At 44.3% G+C, this 16921-nt stretch overlaps 1 protein-coding gene across 1 annotated transcript in view; it reads right to left on the bottom strand.

The window, feature by feature from the left end:
- Window positions 1-4598: 4598 nt before the first annotated feature.
- Window positions 4599-16921, bottom strand: part of ddr2l (discoidin domain receptor family, member 2, like) — a 230020-nt gene continuing 217697 nt past the window's right edge. The window contains exon 17 of the mRNA XM_084323157.1: window positions 4599-4826. Within this exon, the coding sequence (XP_084179283.1) occupies window positions 4692-4826 (135 nt within the window). The 3' untranslated portion in view covers window positions 4599-4691. The remainder of the gene's footprint in view (window positions 4827-16921) is intronic.

Here is a 16921-nt window from a genome sequence, read left to right on the forward strand (position 1 = left end):
CCCCCCAACCGATGAGTGCTCGCGTAGTCGAGCGTGGGTTGCTTCACAACCATTTTGCCTTCCAAAATTGCTTCTGTATCACAAACTGTTTATGGGTTACAACATGGGAGCCCAGCAATTGCTTTAAACTTTTTAAAGTGATCACTTTGCTAGAAAGGATCCAAAATGGCTCCCAAGACATGGAGCTATGAAAGCAGAGCATCGTTCAAAACAAGGTATGGGAGAGCAGAAAGGACAAAAAGTGATGAAATATTAAAAGTAAAATGTGCTAGGGCGGCTACGTGGCGTAGTGGGCAAGGCGCTCGCCACGAAAAGCGCTCCACAGTTTAGCTGGTCGTCCGTACTAATACACATTGGCCGTATTAGGGGGTGGGAAACTGATGGGTGGGGATCGGGCGTTGTGGACAGCGACTCCTACAGGTCGGTTGGTGCGCCTGCGCAGTAGAATCAGGAAGTGTCGGGGGCAGCGTGAGCCTCCCACACGTTACTCCTCGCCACTGAGAGATCGAGCTGCGCAGGTGAAAAGATGCGACTGCTGTTACCTCAAGTACCGGAGGGGACTTGTGCTATGTATGACTTAGTCCACATTGCAGCCGGCTTGTGGGAGGCAAGAAACAGCGTCCGTGACAGGGGAGGATTGAATTGGATGATACGAAATTGGGATGGGAGAAAATATAGAAAATGGGAGAAAAAGTGGATAAAAAAAAAAAAAAAAATTAAAAGTAAAATGTGCTTTAACCCTTTCACTACCACACTACAGACGGTTAACCCTTTCACGTTTTGTTTTTTTTATACAATTTTAAACACACTATAATGATGCTTAAAATGATTAGAATGACAATGACATTGTACCCCTTACTATTCTAATACGTGCCTTTCAGCAGAGATCTTATTCAGAGACAGATAGTCACAAATTGTTTCACTTACCGCACAGAGCCCAAAGAGATGACGAGGATGACACTATCTGGAAATCCTGCGTTCACACTGTGAGCCTTAGTGCTCTGATCTCAGATCTGACCTTTTGAAAGTGGCCAAATATCAGATTCCAGTGTGAACTGGTCACTGCTCCTGAACTGACCACACATGTGCAAATGAACAATAAAGAAGATGGACGTAAAAAGTTGTGTGGTAGTGGTAGGTTAACCTTCTGTCATGTGGCAGTGAAATGGTTAACCTGCTGTCGTGTGGCAGTGAAAGGGTTAGCCTTCTGTGTATTGTCGCAGTGAAAGGGTTAACCGTTTGGTAGTGCGGCAGTGAAAGGGTTAAGTGAGATCGGGCCGACAGTGATGATATATATATCTACGTACGAGCCCCAACATAGACACACAAACATTAACATACACCTCCATGGGTCCCAGGGGAGACATTTGACATTTAAAACATTGTTTTCTTTTACTACCGAACATTGTGGGAGAATGTCTCTAGGTTTTGTCCTAGAGCTACCCTAACAACGGCTCTTCCCTAACAACGGCTCTTCCCTAACAACGGCTCTTCCCTAACAACGGCTCTTCCCTAACAACGGCTCTTCCCTAACAACGGGCCGTCCCTAACAACGGCTCTTCCCTAACAACGGGCCGTCCCTAACAACGGCTCTTCCCTAACAACGGCTCTTCCCTAACAATGGCTCTTCCCTAACAACGGGCCGTCCCTAACAACGGCTCTTCCATAACAACAGCCCTTCCATAACAACAGCCTTTCCCTAACAACGGCTCTTTTCTAACAATAGCTCTTCCCTAACAACTAGGGATGTCCCGATAATTTTTTTGATCGGATCGGGAAATATCGATATTGGTAGATACTCAAAATCACATGATCGGGATCGGATCGGGAGCAAAAAAATGTGATCGGGACATCCCTACTAACAACGGCTCTTCCCTAACAACAGGCCTTCCCTAACAACGGCTCTTCCCCAACAACGGCTCTACCCTAACAACAGGCCTTCCCTAACAACGGCTCTTCCCTAACAACGGGCCGTCCCTAACAACGGCTCTTCCCTAACAACGGCTCTTCCCTAACAACAGCTCTTCCCTAACAATGGGCCGTCCCTAACAACGGCTCAGTTAGTCCTCGTTAAAAGAAACACTGTGTACTGCTAGCAACAAAGCTTTTGCTCGTTAGTCGTAATAAGGAAACCTGTCCATCCACAACAGTGTCTGTATGAGAAGTGAGAAGAAAGATGGGGATGAAATATAAAATGTCAACGTGTCCTAAGATATGGGTTTCAAGGACCGACACGTCTCATCATCAGGGCAAGAATGAACATATTTTCACATTGTCGTCCAATTACATTATAAACTGAAAATCACAATCCTTTTTCTTTTTGGTGGAAGAACTGACATTTTTGTCTTTATTGCGATTTCAACGTGTCGCCAAATGTTTTTGGCAACGCGATACCTTCGCGAGGTTTAGAAGAGTCTGGAGCGTTCTTTGTTTTCACAGGTGGACCTTTAACCCACGACGTGCCGATTCACTCCTAGTTTCCAAAAAAAGAAAAGAAGAACAAAATCTAAAATCATATATAATTGTAAAATAAAAAATGTAATCATACACTACTTGATGACCATAGCCCTATCTACGTATCTCCAGTGTGGGGTTAATATATATATATATATATATATATATATATATATATATATATATATATATATATATATATATATATATATATATTAGTGCTGTCAGGTGATTAAAAAAATGTATCTAATTAATTACAGAATTCAGTACTGTATCTACAAAACCTTCAGTTTAATCATCTTCCATTTATTCATTTGCTTAGATTTTTCAGCTCTGGTCAATTTGTGCATGGTGTTATTCACAGTCAAAGATACAATTTTTTTTTATTGATATTCTCATTTAGTTCATTACAATTTACTCAAGCCTAGTAGGCTTGGGCGGTATGACGGTATTACGGTATACCAGGGTATTTAGAAATCCCGACGGTATTGATTTTCAATACCGTCAAAATCACAGATGCGTTTCAGTTTATATTACAGTGAAACGGAGTTGACAGTGGTTGGTTGTAGTGCACTGCACACACGCGCCAGCAGAGGGCGAGACCAGTCCTCACTAGTGGAGCGAGCCGCAGAGCTGGTTGTCTACACACAGGAGGAGAAACCCCGCTTCACTGGAAATTAAATGAGACACGCTTACCGTTGCTGCGGGCTAACTGGCTGTTCTGAGAGCTAACTGTTGTGTATGTGGATCACAACGGTGGTCACGCTTTATGGTAATGTTGCGACAGTGCTGTGAAAATACCGTAACACGGTGTGTTGTTGCACTGGTGGAGCAAGCAAATAAACGGTAAAACGTTACGACGCAGTCCGGTGCGTTTTTGAATACACAATACTAACGTTACTAGTACTAGGGTGCTGCGGGGCTCCTGGCTACCATTCTGAGAGCTAACGTTAGTAGTACTAGGATGCTGCGGGCTTCTGGCTAGTGGCTACCATTCTGAGAGCCAATGATAGTAGCACTCGGATGCTGCGGGCTAACTTGCCATTTCCGCGATTTGTTTACTTGGTAACACGGGTTGCCCCCCCCCCCCCCCCCCCCCCGCTGATGAAAATGAAAGTCATACCGTCATATACAGTATACCGGGGTATTAGGTCATCAAAATATGGCGGTGTGAAAAAAATTATACCGCCCAAGCCTAAAGCCTAGTAACAGACAGTATTTCTGACACTGTGAATACATTCCCTGAGATCCATAGATGTCCCTAGAATCAGATACCAAGAACATGCAAATGGCCCATGTTAAAAAAAAGTCTGTAAATGTGTATTCTACGTTTTTATGGAATGAATGAGATAAAAAAATAATAATAAGATTATTATTATAATTTTTTTTAAATTTTGCTAAAATTTTCATAACGCGATCATTTGCTGTGTAATTAATTAATCGAATTAACGCGATAAACTGACAGCTCTAATATATATATACAAACATGGATAAGTGAAACAAGAGACACAGGACAAACACAGTGCTTTACAAAATGAAAACCACAGGAATGAGATAAACAAGGACACAAGCTAAATGTCTGTCCAGTTCTTGGCATTTTCAAAGGCCTTAGCAAGAAATAAAATATCACTTTTTTCATCCCCCCCTTGGTACCGTAAGAAAAAAAAAGAAAAAAAAGTAAAATCATACACAGAGAGTGGTCAGGTCTAACGAGCGACGGGGTAAAACCGGAGAGTTCTGTTTTGGACCGAGAACCTGGGTGGGTGGGTGGTCCCCCCCCTCTCCCCCCCAATCTACCGCTCAGCCATAGGGGAAACCCCATCGCAGGCCAAGGGAGACATTAGGCTCACTAGGCTTCAGGCAGGGCTATGCAGGAACGCTGGTCTTGAAGAGAACGGGTCCCATGGCAACCGATAAGTCCTCCGCTTCCGCAGAGCATCACTAGGCCTCCGTCCTTCTCCCTGACAACGCTCCTGAAACAAAATCCAACCCTCGTCATTCATCAGATCCTCGTGGTCTCCAGTGGTACGTCCCGGAGGCTCACCCCGCAACCCCCGCCACGCCCAACAGTGGTACGTCCCGGAGGTCACGGCTCACCCCCCAACCCCCGCCACGCTCCACAGTCGTACGTCCCAGAGGTTGCTGCTCACCCCCCCACACCCCACAGTGGTACGTCCCGGAGGTCGCTGCTCACCCCCCAACCATCGCCACGCCCCACAGTGGTATGCCCCGGCGGCTCACTGGTGTACATGGGGCCGCAGCGCTTGGTACAGGCCCTCGAAGGTGGGTCTGTCTGTGATGTCACGGCTCCAACAGCGCATCATCAGCTGGAACAGGGAGGGGGGGCAGAGGGCCGGGGGGTAGAGGAAGATCTGGGGGAAGAAGGGAGAAAAGGTAAATGGCTGCAGTTATATCATATAGCAGCTTTTATCCAAAGCGCTTTCCTCACATTTTACCCGTTCAAGTAAATGGAAGATTGCTCCACTTCTACAAGGTCAATTTGCATGTTATTGGTATCTAGGAACATTGTCAGAAATATTGTGTCTGTTACTATGCTTGAGTAAATCATCGTAATAAAACAAAGGAGAATATAAATTCAAATTTGTATTTGCATCTTTGGCAGTGAATAACACCATGCTAACATCAAGGTTTTTCTGATTTCAAAAAATCTAAACAAATGAATAAAGGGAAGATGATTAAACAGAAAGATTTGTAGATACTGTACTGAATTATAATCCATTTGAATTATACATTCAAAATTGAATTATGAACAATAAATGGTAAATGGCTGCTTTTTTATATAGCGCTTTTATCCAAAGTGCTTTACAATTTGTTACTCACATTTTACCCATTCACTCACATTCACTCAAACCTTCACATAAACAACGGTGGAGGCGACGACCATGCAAGGTGCCGACCCGCTCATCGGGAGCAATTAGGGGTTAAGTGTCTTGCTCAAGGACACTTCAACACGCTGCCCCGGGAGGAGCGGGAATCGAACTGGGAGCCTCCGGATTACCAGACGACTGCTTTACCTCCCGAGCCGCTGGATAGCCAGAAGCCTCAGTGGTTTTATGAGTTCACTTGAGTGTTTTCATTTTAGGGAACTCTGTACTCTTTACTCCTCTACCTGAAGCCGTCAGTTACGAGTTACTTTGAAGAGAAAGACTTTGCATAGAAAACAGAAATGTTTTTCAAATCTGAAACCTGCCAACTTCAAGCATAACTGGACCACATACCACTTTAACACAACATTTAATCAGAGCAGCATAACTGGACCACATACCACTTTACCAACATTACCTTTGTTGGCGCAGCAGCCATTTCCAGCAAAGGTCTAGATAGCCTTGGACTACTACAGAGGAATAAAAGATGCCACACACTTGCATTGTAGTTTCACATACCACTGACTGAATCTCACAAGTGAGCCAGCAATGATCCCTTTATTATCACCAGCTGTGTAATTGACAGACTGAATCGTTCACGACAGTTCAACACCCCCACTTGATCTTATTCTGACAAAACCTTTGACATACATTTACACTTTTTTTCATTTTAACCTTCAGCACCAAAAATAAAATACACAAACTTTTCAATCATGACCTTTGTTGCAGGTTTGGTTAACATATCAGCTACCATTTCTGTTGTTGGACAGTATTCAATAATAATGTTTCCATCACTAACTGCAGATCGAACAAAATTATATTTAATGTCAACATGTTTACACCTTTGGCGACACAGGATTCTTTGAAAGTGCAATTGCCCCTGGGTTGTCCTCAAAGATTGTCACTGGTGCATAATCATTTCCACTGTCCATTCCTTTTAATAACTGCACAAGATAAAAACGTTCCTGTGTAGCAGCTGCCAAAGCCATATATTCTGCTTCACATGTGGATAAAGCAACTGTAGGCTGTTTCTTAGATTTCCAGGAAATAACAGGTCCTGTCTGACAGACTAAAAAAGTACCCAGTTGTGCTCCGTCTGTCATTTTGATCTGCTGCCCAATCAGCATCACAATATGCAACAAGTTTTAGTTTTGAATCACTTCTCTTGTAACACAACTCCTGGTCTACAGTTCCCTTCAAGTATCTTAACACATGTTTTGCTGTTACCATATGCTGTTCTTTTGGTTCGGATAAGTGTTGAGACAACTTACTGACAATAAAACTTAGATCAGGTCTAGTACATGTCATTACATAAATCAAGCTGCCTACCACTTCACGATACCTCTTTTGATCAACAGATTCACCTTCATTGTCAAATTGTTGTTTATAATCACATGGAGTCGATCTTGCCTTGCAGTCAGACATGTCAAACCTTTGCAATATTTTCATGATGTACCTTTTCTGGTTCATCTTTATTTCACCATCTGTCTGTGTGAAATCAATGCCTAGAAAGTTCTTAAGTTTGCCAAGATCTTTCATCTTAAATTTGGCTCCCAAAATTGTTTGACTGTTGCTTCCTGCAATGATAAGATCGTCAACCCAGATTATCAAAATAATCCTTTCACCTTTAGATGTTAGTTTATTGTAAACACAATGGTCAGCCGGGTTTTGAATAAAACCATTTTCACTTAGATAGCATTTTATTCCAATTCCGTCCTGATTGTTTCAGACCATACAGTGATTAGTTAAGTTTACAGACCAGTTTCTCCCCCTTCTCTGACTTAACCTCAAATCCTTCAGGTTGTTCCATAAACAACTCACAGTCTATAGGAGCATGTAAATATGCTGTTTTAACATCCATTTGATGCAACTCTAAATCATGTTGTACTGCAATTTGCATTAGACTACGTACAGATGTCATATTTGCAGTTGGAGAAAAGGTTTCCTTACAATCAATACCAGACACTTGACTATAGCCTTTTGCTACATACCTGGCTTTGCATGTTTTAACTGGGTTCTCTTTCACTGTGTAAACCCATCTGCCCCCCACTGCATGTTTACCTACTGGCAGTGTGGTCAGGGTAAATGTGTCATTTTCCCTCAGTGAATCCATTTCCTCTTCCATAGCTTTAGCCCATAATTGAGAATTTGGTGATGTCATAGCCTCCTTCAATGTTTGGGGCACATCACAAATAACTCTATAACAGTAATCAAGGGTTAGTTCTTCTTGGTCATCAGATTCGACTTTACACTCATAATCCTTTAAATATTGAGGAGGTTTTCTTTCCCTTTGTGGATAAGATGTACTCTGGAAATATTGAGGAGGTTTTCTTTCCCTTTGTAGATAAGCTGTACTCTGGCTACTTTGGCCTTCACCTGTCTCAATGTTATCACAAATCTCAGTCTCATTTTCCTGTGACTCTTTTGTGATTACATTTGCCTTTTCAGTTTTTGGTAGGTGGTTTACAGCTCTCCTCATACTGAAATCTTCATCACCCGTTTCCTGCTCTGTTTGAGTCTGACCCTCAATGACATTCTTGGTGATGAATTTGACCAACCTATTTTTAAGTACTTTTCCTGTGTCAGGATAAAACACCAAATAAGCAGGGCTGTTCTTACCATAGCCTACAAAAATACCCTTTTCACATCTTGAATCCAACTTTTTCTTGTTTTGCTTGTAAGCATAGCATGGTGACCCAAATGTTCTCATTTTTGAAAGGTTAGGCTTCTTTCCTGTCAACATGTAGTATGGAGTCTGTCCTACACGTTTGTTGTAACACCTATTTCGAATGACAGCAGCAGTCATAACTGCATATGTCCACAACTCTTTTGGTAGGTCACTCTCAATTAGCATGCATCTTGCCATTTCAAACAATGTTCTCCAATTTCTCTCAGCTGTCCCATTTTGATGGGGTGAATAAGGAGCTGAGGTCTCATGTCTGATGGCATTTCTACTTAGCAATGACTGAAATTGACCAGAAGTATACTCTGTACCATTATCAGATCTAATGCATTTGATTTTTCCATAAGGTGAAAACGTCAGCAATGTACTTCTCAGTAGCCTTGACTGTGTCACTCTTCGATTTCAAAAAATAAACAAAAACTGCTCCTGAATAGTCATCAGTAAATGCTAATGTGTATCTGAACCCATCTTTAGCTGTAGGATCTATAGGTCCAGACAAATCTGTGTGTACAAGCTGCAGTGGAGCCTTTGCCCTTTCATCTGGCTCTCTGCTCCTGCTCTGAGCAAATTTACCTTTTGTGCACACTTCACATGTCAAATTAGATGTATCAGTTTTGCCTTTAATTGCCATACCCTCTGTGACTTTTTGCAATTTTAACACATCTTCATAGTTACAGTGACCTAGAATTTCGTGCCATGTTTTGATATCATAACACCCATGACATTCATCAACATTTTCATCATTAACTGTGTTTAAATAAAACAATCTATCATACACCTTAATATCAAATGTCGCACCGTTCTCATGAATGAGCTTGTTCTGTCCTTCTTTGAATACGACCGTGGCTCCATTGGTCGTCGCTGCTTTGACCGAGAAAATGTCTTGGGGAAAGGATGGGACGTAGAGCGCCCCCGTCAGCATCGTCTCCACCTCTCGACCCGTATTGTCTTTCAGCCAAACTTTGGCTGCACCTCTTTTCAGCGCTATGCCAGAGGCCCTCACTCCACCAGCCAACTCCAGGACATGTTTTCGTGGCTCGAAACTCTCGTCAAAGTCTTTGAATTTGTTCATGTCAGTCACTATGTGCGATGTAGCACCGGTGTCGACCATAAGCCCTCTTTGCTTCAGTCCATTGCCTGGGTCGCTGTCCACCTGTCGTTCGCGGGCCTTGAAGGCGAATGTGTGGTGGTGGTCGTGGTCCTCTTCATCCACGGCCTGTTTTACGTTGTCTCGTCGTCCTCTCAAAAGTCAAAAGTCAAAGATTTTTATTGCCATGTATGGACGAATCCACATTGGAATACGGGTACATGAGCAAACACTGTGTAAACAGTACAGGACAAATATGTAAAAACACAGACAGTATAAAAAGGACAAATGCTCAAATGTATATCGAACATCCCCTAAAAGTGCATAGTTAAAACAGCACTTCCACAAACCTGACACTAATAGAAACACAGAAACAAAATAGGATAAAATACAAAACTAGCCTTTGGAGTCATTCAGGCTCCGCACAGCACTGGGGAAAAAGCTCTTTGTAAACCGAGAGGTAGAGCATGTGATAGAGCGGTAACGTCTGCCCGAGGGGAGGGGGACAAAGAGGCCTGCGGCTGGGTGACCAGAGGGGTCGTTGATAATGCCAGAGGCACGGGAAAGCAGCCTGGCACCATAGATCTCTTCTAGAGCTGGCAGGCTAGACCCGATTGTCTTGCGTGCAAGACGCACAATTCTATTCAGAGATTTCTTCTCCTGGTCTGTGATGTTACCAAACCATATTGTACAGGAGGAAGTAGGGCTGGGCGATAAAACGATAACGATAACTATCGCGATAAATTATTTCCTCGAAATAAACATGAAACGTGGTCGCAAAGTTTCGATATATCGATTTTCCAAGCTTGGATATGAGCACACGCACTAACAACCAATCAGTGAAGGAGATGGCCGAGAGCGAAGGAGACCCGGAAGGAGACCCAGAGGTAGGACTCACTCAACAACAAGGCTTGCTAGGCTAATTAGCTTGCACGGCGCTGTTTTATATATTTACGTGCCGAGTATGTGTGTGGCGTGAATTCTGAGGCCACGTTTATAGTAGTGTGGGGTATACAGTGGACGTCGTTTCAATATATTGTGGCGGAAGAGAGTATTTTAGTGTCATATTTAGCACATTGTCATGGAATACACCGCTTAGAAACAACAGGCTGGCTAGGATAACTAGCTTGCACGGCGCTGTTTTATATATTTACGTGCCGAGTATGTGTGTGGCGTGAATTCTGAGGCCACGTTTATAGTAGTGTGGGGTATACAGTGGACGTCGTTTCAATATATTGTGGCGGAAGAGAGTATTTTAGTGTCATATTTAGCACATTGTCATGGAATACACCGCTTAGAAACAACAGGCTGGCTAGGATAACTAGCTTGCACGGCGATGTTTTATATTTACGTGCCGAGTATGTGTGTGGCGTGAATTCTGAGGCCACGTTTATAGTAGTGTGGGGTATACAGTGGACGTCGTTTCAATATATTGTGGCGGAAGAGAGTATTTTAGTGTCATATTTAGCACATTGTCATGGAATACACCGCTTAGAAACAACAGGCTGGCTAGGATAACTAGCTTGCACGGCGCTGTTTTATATATTTACGTGCCGAGTATGTGTGTGGCGTGAATTCTGAGGCCACGTTTATAGTAGTGTGGGGTATACAGTGGACGTCGTTTCAATATATTGTGGCGGAAGAGAGTATTTTAGTGTCATATTTAGCACATTGTCATGGAATACACCGCTTAGAAACAACAGGCTGGCTAGGATAACTAGCTTGCACGGCGATGTTTTATATTTACGTGCCGAGTATGTGTGTGGCGTGAATTCTGAGGCCACGTTTATAGTAGTGTGGGGTATACAGTGGACGTCGTTTCAATATATTGTGGCGGAAGAGAGTATTTTAGTGTCATATTTAGCACATTGTCATGGAATACACCGCTTAGAAACAACAGGCTGGCTAGGATAACTAGCTTGCACGGCGATGTTTTATATATTTACGTGCCGAGTATGTGTGTGGCGTGAATTCTGAGGCCACGTTTATAGTAGTGTGGGGTATACAGTGGACGTCGTTTCAATATATTGTGGCGGAAGAGAGTATTTTAGTGTCATATTTATTACATTGTCATGAGATACTCCGCTTGTCGGCTAACTGCTAACGTGCGCGGACTGATGACGACATCAACTCGACTCGAGACATTCGCAGCAGCATAAGAAGTTAATTAAACTTGACAGACATTATATCGACGATAATTATCGATATCGAGTTATATGAAAATAATTTTATAATTTTATCGCGATAACGTTTTTGGTCATATCGCCCAGCCCTAGGAGGAAGTAAGGACGCTCTCGATCACACAGCGATAGAAGTTGTGTAGAATCACCCTGTTATTTGTGAACTCTTTCAGTTTCCTGAGAAAGAAAAGACGTTGCTGGGACTTTTTAACAATGGTTCTGGTATTGGAGTGCCAGCTCAGGTCATTTGAAATAGTGACCCTGAGAAATGTAAAACTGCTCACCATCTCCACCTCTGAGCCATTTATGGTAATGGGGAGATGGGATACCTTGCTATGTCTAAAATCGATGACTAGCTCCTTCGTTTTGGAAGCATTCAGGGTGTGGTTATTGGTCTCACTCCACCTAACTAGGTTCTGTACCTCTGATCTATAAAATGACTTGTCGTTTGAGTTTATACGCCCAATGACCGTGGTATCATCAGCATACTTTACTATCAGATTGTTATCATAGGAAGCAGTACAGTCATGAGTGCAGAGAGAGAACAGTAAAGGGCTTAGAATGCAGCCTGCAGTTTGCATCTCTGTGCGTGGAACTCCTGCAAAAACGGCACCACTGTCTCTGTTGTTCCCCGTGACCAGCAGCCTTGCACTCGCGGGCCATATGGCCCTTTTGGCCGCAAGTATAACAGGTCAGCAGCTTCACATCAAAGTCTTTGCCTCTTACTTTCATCACGCTGTCATCAACTGAGCTCCCACTGAACTTCTCAGTGCTCTCGTAGCTCCTCAGCTTGGTCTTGAACTCGGCGAAGGTGATCTTCTCATCACTTTGTGTATGTGGATAGAAAACGGCTTAAATGACGCTGGCAGCCCCTTCAGAATCATAGCTATCAATAAACCATCACTTAAAATCTCTTCTGCATTGCTCAGTGCTGTGATAGCAGTCTCTGCTCGTATAATATAGTCTGTGATGCTTTCATTAGCATATTTCTGGAGAGACGTAAGCTCTGTATACAAGCTGATCACACACGGTTTTCCTGTACTTGCGTAGTGATCCCTCAGAATCTTCAACGCCTTTCTCCCATCGTCCGCTGCATCTCTCATGACCAGAGACAAACTTGTATCGTCCAACAATTGAATAAGTTCAGCGTAGACTTCTTCATTTTTATCAGCGTCTTCTGCGGCTCTTACCGCGGCTACTTCTGCGTCCTCTTCGTCCCCGTCACTGTCAGGCTTTTTCAATATGGTGCTTTTCAGCCCATGTAGCAGGTGGCCAAGAAACTTTGTTTCCCACAACTCATAGTTTTTCTCATCTCCGTCAAAGCACAAACGATTCCATCGGCTTCCAAGATCCTTTCTGGGCCCATAACCTGTTGGCGCAGCAGCCATTTCCAGCAAAGGTCTAGATAGCCTTGCACTGCTACAGAGGAATAAAAGACGCCACACACTTGCATTGTAGTTTCACATACCACTGACTGAATCTCACAAGTGAGCCAGCAATGATCCCTTTATTATCACCAGCTGTGTAATTGACAGATATGACGTCAGCATAAGAGCATTCAAGAGATGAATCGTTCACGACAGTTCAACAACCTTTAATCAGAGCAGCATAACTGGACCACATACCACTTTAACATAACCTTTAATCAGAGCAGCATAACTGGACCGCATACCACTTTAACACTTTGAGCGCCACTCACGGCTAATCTCGGGTTTACGATTGTGACGTTGAAAGCCACGTCACGGCTTTTCTCGGAATTATTAATATTTTTTTTTATTAGCGATCTGAAATCATATTGCATCACGCGAGCCTACCGTTGGAGATCCAGGGGCCGCCGGCGATCAGATGTGAAAAAAGCGCCCCCTATCGTCTCCCAGATGGTAAATCACCCTTTTGGAATGGACTCAATGAAAATGGATGGGAAAAAAAAAATTCCAGTCCACATTTCACTTCTCACCCATGCAGCCGGAGTTACCAGAGTTCATTCTGGAGTCAAGTCAAGTCAAGTCAAGAGTTTTATTTGTCACGGCATACAAGTATACAATGAAATGCGGGTGGTCTTGCCCGCGACGATGTGCAATACAGTGGTACAACATATAATAGAATCCAATAAAAAAACAAACAGGTAACAGGTAACATGGTGTGACATCTCGGTATCAGTACATAGTTATTTACAGAGCATATAGGACATGCTAGGTAGCTTTAGTAGTGCAATACACTGTTCCTGTTGTTATACTAATTTAAAGTGGCCTTTCCTCTTGGCCATAAGTGTGCGTGTGTGCGGCATGAGTGTGTGCCCGCTCTTGTTAAAGTGTTAAAGTGACAGCTAGTGTGTGAGCGTGCACAGCGTGCGTGTCGTGTGTGTGCTCATGTGTGCTTGTGTGTGGATAGTTCAGTGTTCTGTGGCACTCAATGTTCATTGTTCAAGGCTCTGATGGCCTGGGGGAAGACGCTGAGCCTAAGCCTCTCCGTCCTAGTAGCTGGGGTTCGCAGGCGTGTGCCTGACCTCAGCAGCTGGAACAGGCTGTTATTGGGGTGGTGGGGGTCTTTCATTATCCTGCAGGCTCTGGATTTGCACCTCTTGTTGTATAGAGCCTGCAGGGGAGGTAGCGCAATACCCGTGGTACGCTCGGCTGAGCGCACCACTCTCTGTAGGGCCTTCTTGTCCTGTGCCGTGCTGTTTCCATACCAGGCAGTGATGTTTCCGGTCAAGATGCTCTCTACAGCTCCTGAGTAGAAGGACTGGAGTATCTTCCCCGATACTCTGAACTTCCTTAACTGTCTCAGGTGGTAGAGGTGCTGCTTCGCTTTCTTTACTACTGTGTCTATGTGTGTTGACCATGTCAGATCCTCTGAGATGTGGACCCCCAGGTACTTAAAGCTGCTCACCCTGTCCACGGTAGCCCCGTTAATCATCAGTGGTGTGTGTGTCTCCTGCTGTCCTCTCCTATAATCCACGATCAGCTCCTTGGTTTTACCAATGTTCAGGAGCAGGCTGTTGTCCTGGCACCAGCGTTCCAGTACCTCAACCTCCTCCCGGTAGGCCTTCTCGTCGTTGTCCGAGATCAGCCCCACCACCACCGTGTCGTCTGCGAACTTCACTATGGAGTTGGAGCTGAACTTGGCCACACAATCGTGTGTGTAGAGTGAGTACAGCAGGGGGCTTAGAACACAGCCCTGGGGGGACCCGATGCTCAGGGTGATGGTGTTGGAGGTCTGACCCCCCACCCTGACCACCTGGGGTCTTTCACTCAGAAAGTCCAGTACCCAGGCGCTCAGGGCGGAGCTCAGACCCAGCTCGATCAGCTTGTCCACCAGTCTGGTAGGGACTATGGTGTTGAACGCTGAGCTGTAGTCAATGAACAACAGTCTCACATAGCCCCCCTTCTGACGGTCAAGGTGGGAGAGAGTGCTGTGCAGTACCTGGGAGACCGCGTCGTCAGTGGACCTGTTTGTCCTGTATGCAAATTGCATAGGGTCCATATCACTGGGGAGGGAGGCACAAATGTGGTCCTTGACCAGCCTCTCGAAACATTTCATGACCACAGAGGTGAGTGCCACCGGTCTGTAGTCATTTGGACATGTTGGGGAGGGTTTCTTCGGTACAGGGATGATGGTAGACATCTTGAAGCAGGCAGGGACCACTGACTGTGCCAGGGATTGATTAAATATGGCGGTGAACACCGGGGCAAGCTGGTTGGCACAGGACTTAAGTATGCGTCCTGTTATACCATCTGGGCCAGCAGCCTTCCTGGTGTTCACCTGCATAAACATTCTTCCCCCCCTCCACAACAGCCGGCGCGCCAGTGACGTCACTAGCCGGCGAGCCAGCAGCGCCACTGTCTACACCAAACCGAGCGTAGGAGTTGAGTTTGTCCGCGAGAGAGGCGTCGTCGCTCCCCATTGAGGGGCCGCTGACTTTGTAGTCAGTTATTGTCTTCAGTCCCCGCCACAAGCCTTTGAGCCGCGGCGATCATGGGTTATACTGTACACACGTTGAATCAATATACTTATCGATTTTTTCGAATGGTGATCAGGAATTGGAATATACCATTTGGATACCATCTGATGTCAGGTAAGGAATCTATGTTATCAGTGTTAGGATAATCAGACTCGTTTTCATGGAGATATAAGCATTTCCACTATATGTGATATGGCTGTTTCACTGTAAAAGCCATGAGCGTGCGTGCGCACATATATACTATCGACCATCTAGCGTTTATTTGAAAACGATTCATAAATAGACCGACAAATGATAACGTTCTGGAATATTCCAGTAAAAGGCGATTATCTGGGAATGTGTTTGTTGTGAAGGGCCAGATTAAAACTGAGAATCTACCTTTATTGTTTTATATACATTGTATATTATTTATATATACACGGAATATCCCTTTACCTGCGTTCGAACCAGAGTAATATTCGCTCTCCTTATTGGATAGCGCCTTAGGCGCCAGCTCGCAAGCCCCCAACGTCAGGTTCAAAGACAAGCTCAGGCATGTCAGAACATGCCCGGAGACAGCGTATTGATCCCAGACAAGAACTGAGGTTCGGGACTAGATAACCACTTAAGTATATATACGGCGCAAGGTGCGCACAGCAGTAGTTCACTTCGTTCATCTAGACAAGCCAACGTAGTTCATCGTTGTGAAGTGAGCAACCGTGCGTTGAGAACATGTGCGAATAGAATAGTAAAGTGTCAGAGTTTAATGCAGTAACGTCAAGTTCGACCTAATCTAATGTGAAGTAAATAGTCGTTCATTTATTGTATATCGTGCAACCCAGTTCGTTCGTGTGTAGCATTACCCAGCGGTTCGTCGTGTTTAGCTAGTGTACCTTAGCCAGGGTGTGTGGCCTAAATACGTCGCCAGCACCCGAGGAGGCCTAGTCGGAGAACCGTTGGACATGTGCACAGGAGAACCAGCGTCGGCGATTGCAGAACCATTACTGGTTGGATTATATTGATTTGGAACGTGTTACCCGGAGAAGAGCCTCGTTGATTTCCACTATCGTTTGGGATTCAACCTCGTGAGGATTACACTCGGGCTGGCCTCATGGACAGAGGCTGGCTAGCTGTCATCATTGCTATCGAGCATTTGGATTACAGTTATTGCTTTTGCTGCTGATCGTTGGATTTACAAGGACTGACTTCTGTCCCTTTATTCTTCATTGAATCAGACTGAGTATCCGAACATTCCTCTACCCTCTAGGCCTTACAACCCCCGGAGGTGTCTCCAGGCGGTACCAGCGTTGCCTTCTATAGTTGCTATTATACGACAGGTGGCGTCAACTTAGACCCATCGTAGGAATCCTGCTATTCCCAGTGACTTATGCTACTGACTGACTTTATGCATATTCTTCGCCATACAAGCGCAACCCTAATTCTCATTCTGTAACCTAATGTTGCATAATAATAAAATACCCTCAAATACTATTTCTTTGTCAATGCCGTGTTCTTATGAGTGTTCACCATCTATATTCGATGTACTGTCTGGCCAGTAATTAAAGTACATACCTAGCAGTGGTTTAATCTATCACAATCTTTAATACAGTCAGGGTTTTGTAACCCCTCAGTTACAGTGTTGTTTTTTCTTCGAAACCGAGTGGTTTTCAAAATGCTATAAAATGGAAATGA

The sequence above is a fragment of the Notolepis coatsorum genome, assembly GCF_963971535.1.
Source record: "Notolepis coatsorum genome assembly, chromosome: 10".
Lineage (NCBI taxonomy): Eukaryota > Metazoa > Chordata > Actinopteri > Aulopiformes > Paralepididae > Notolepis > Notolepis coatsorum.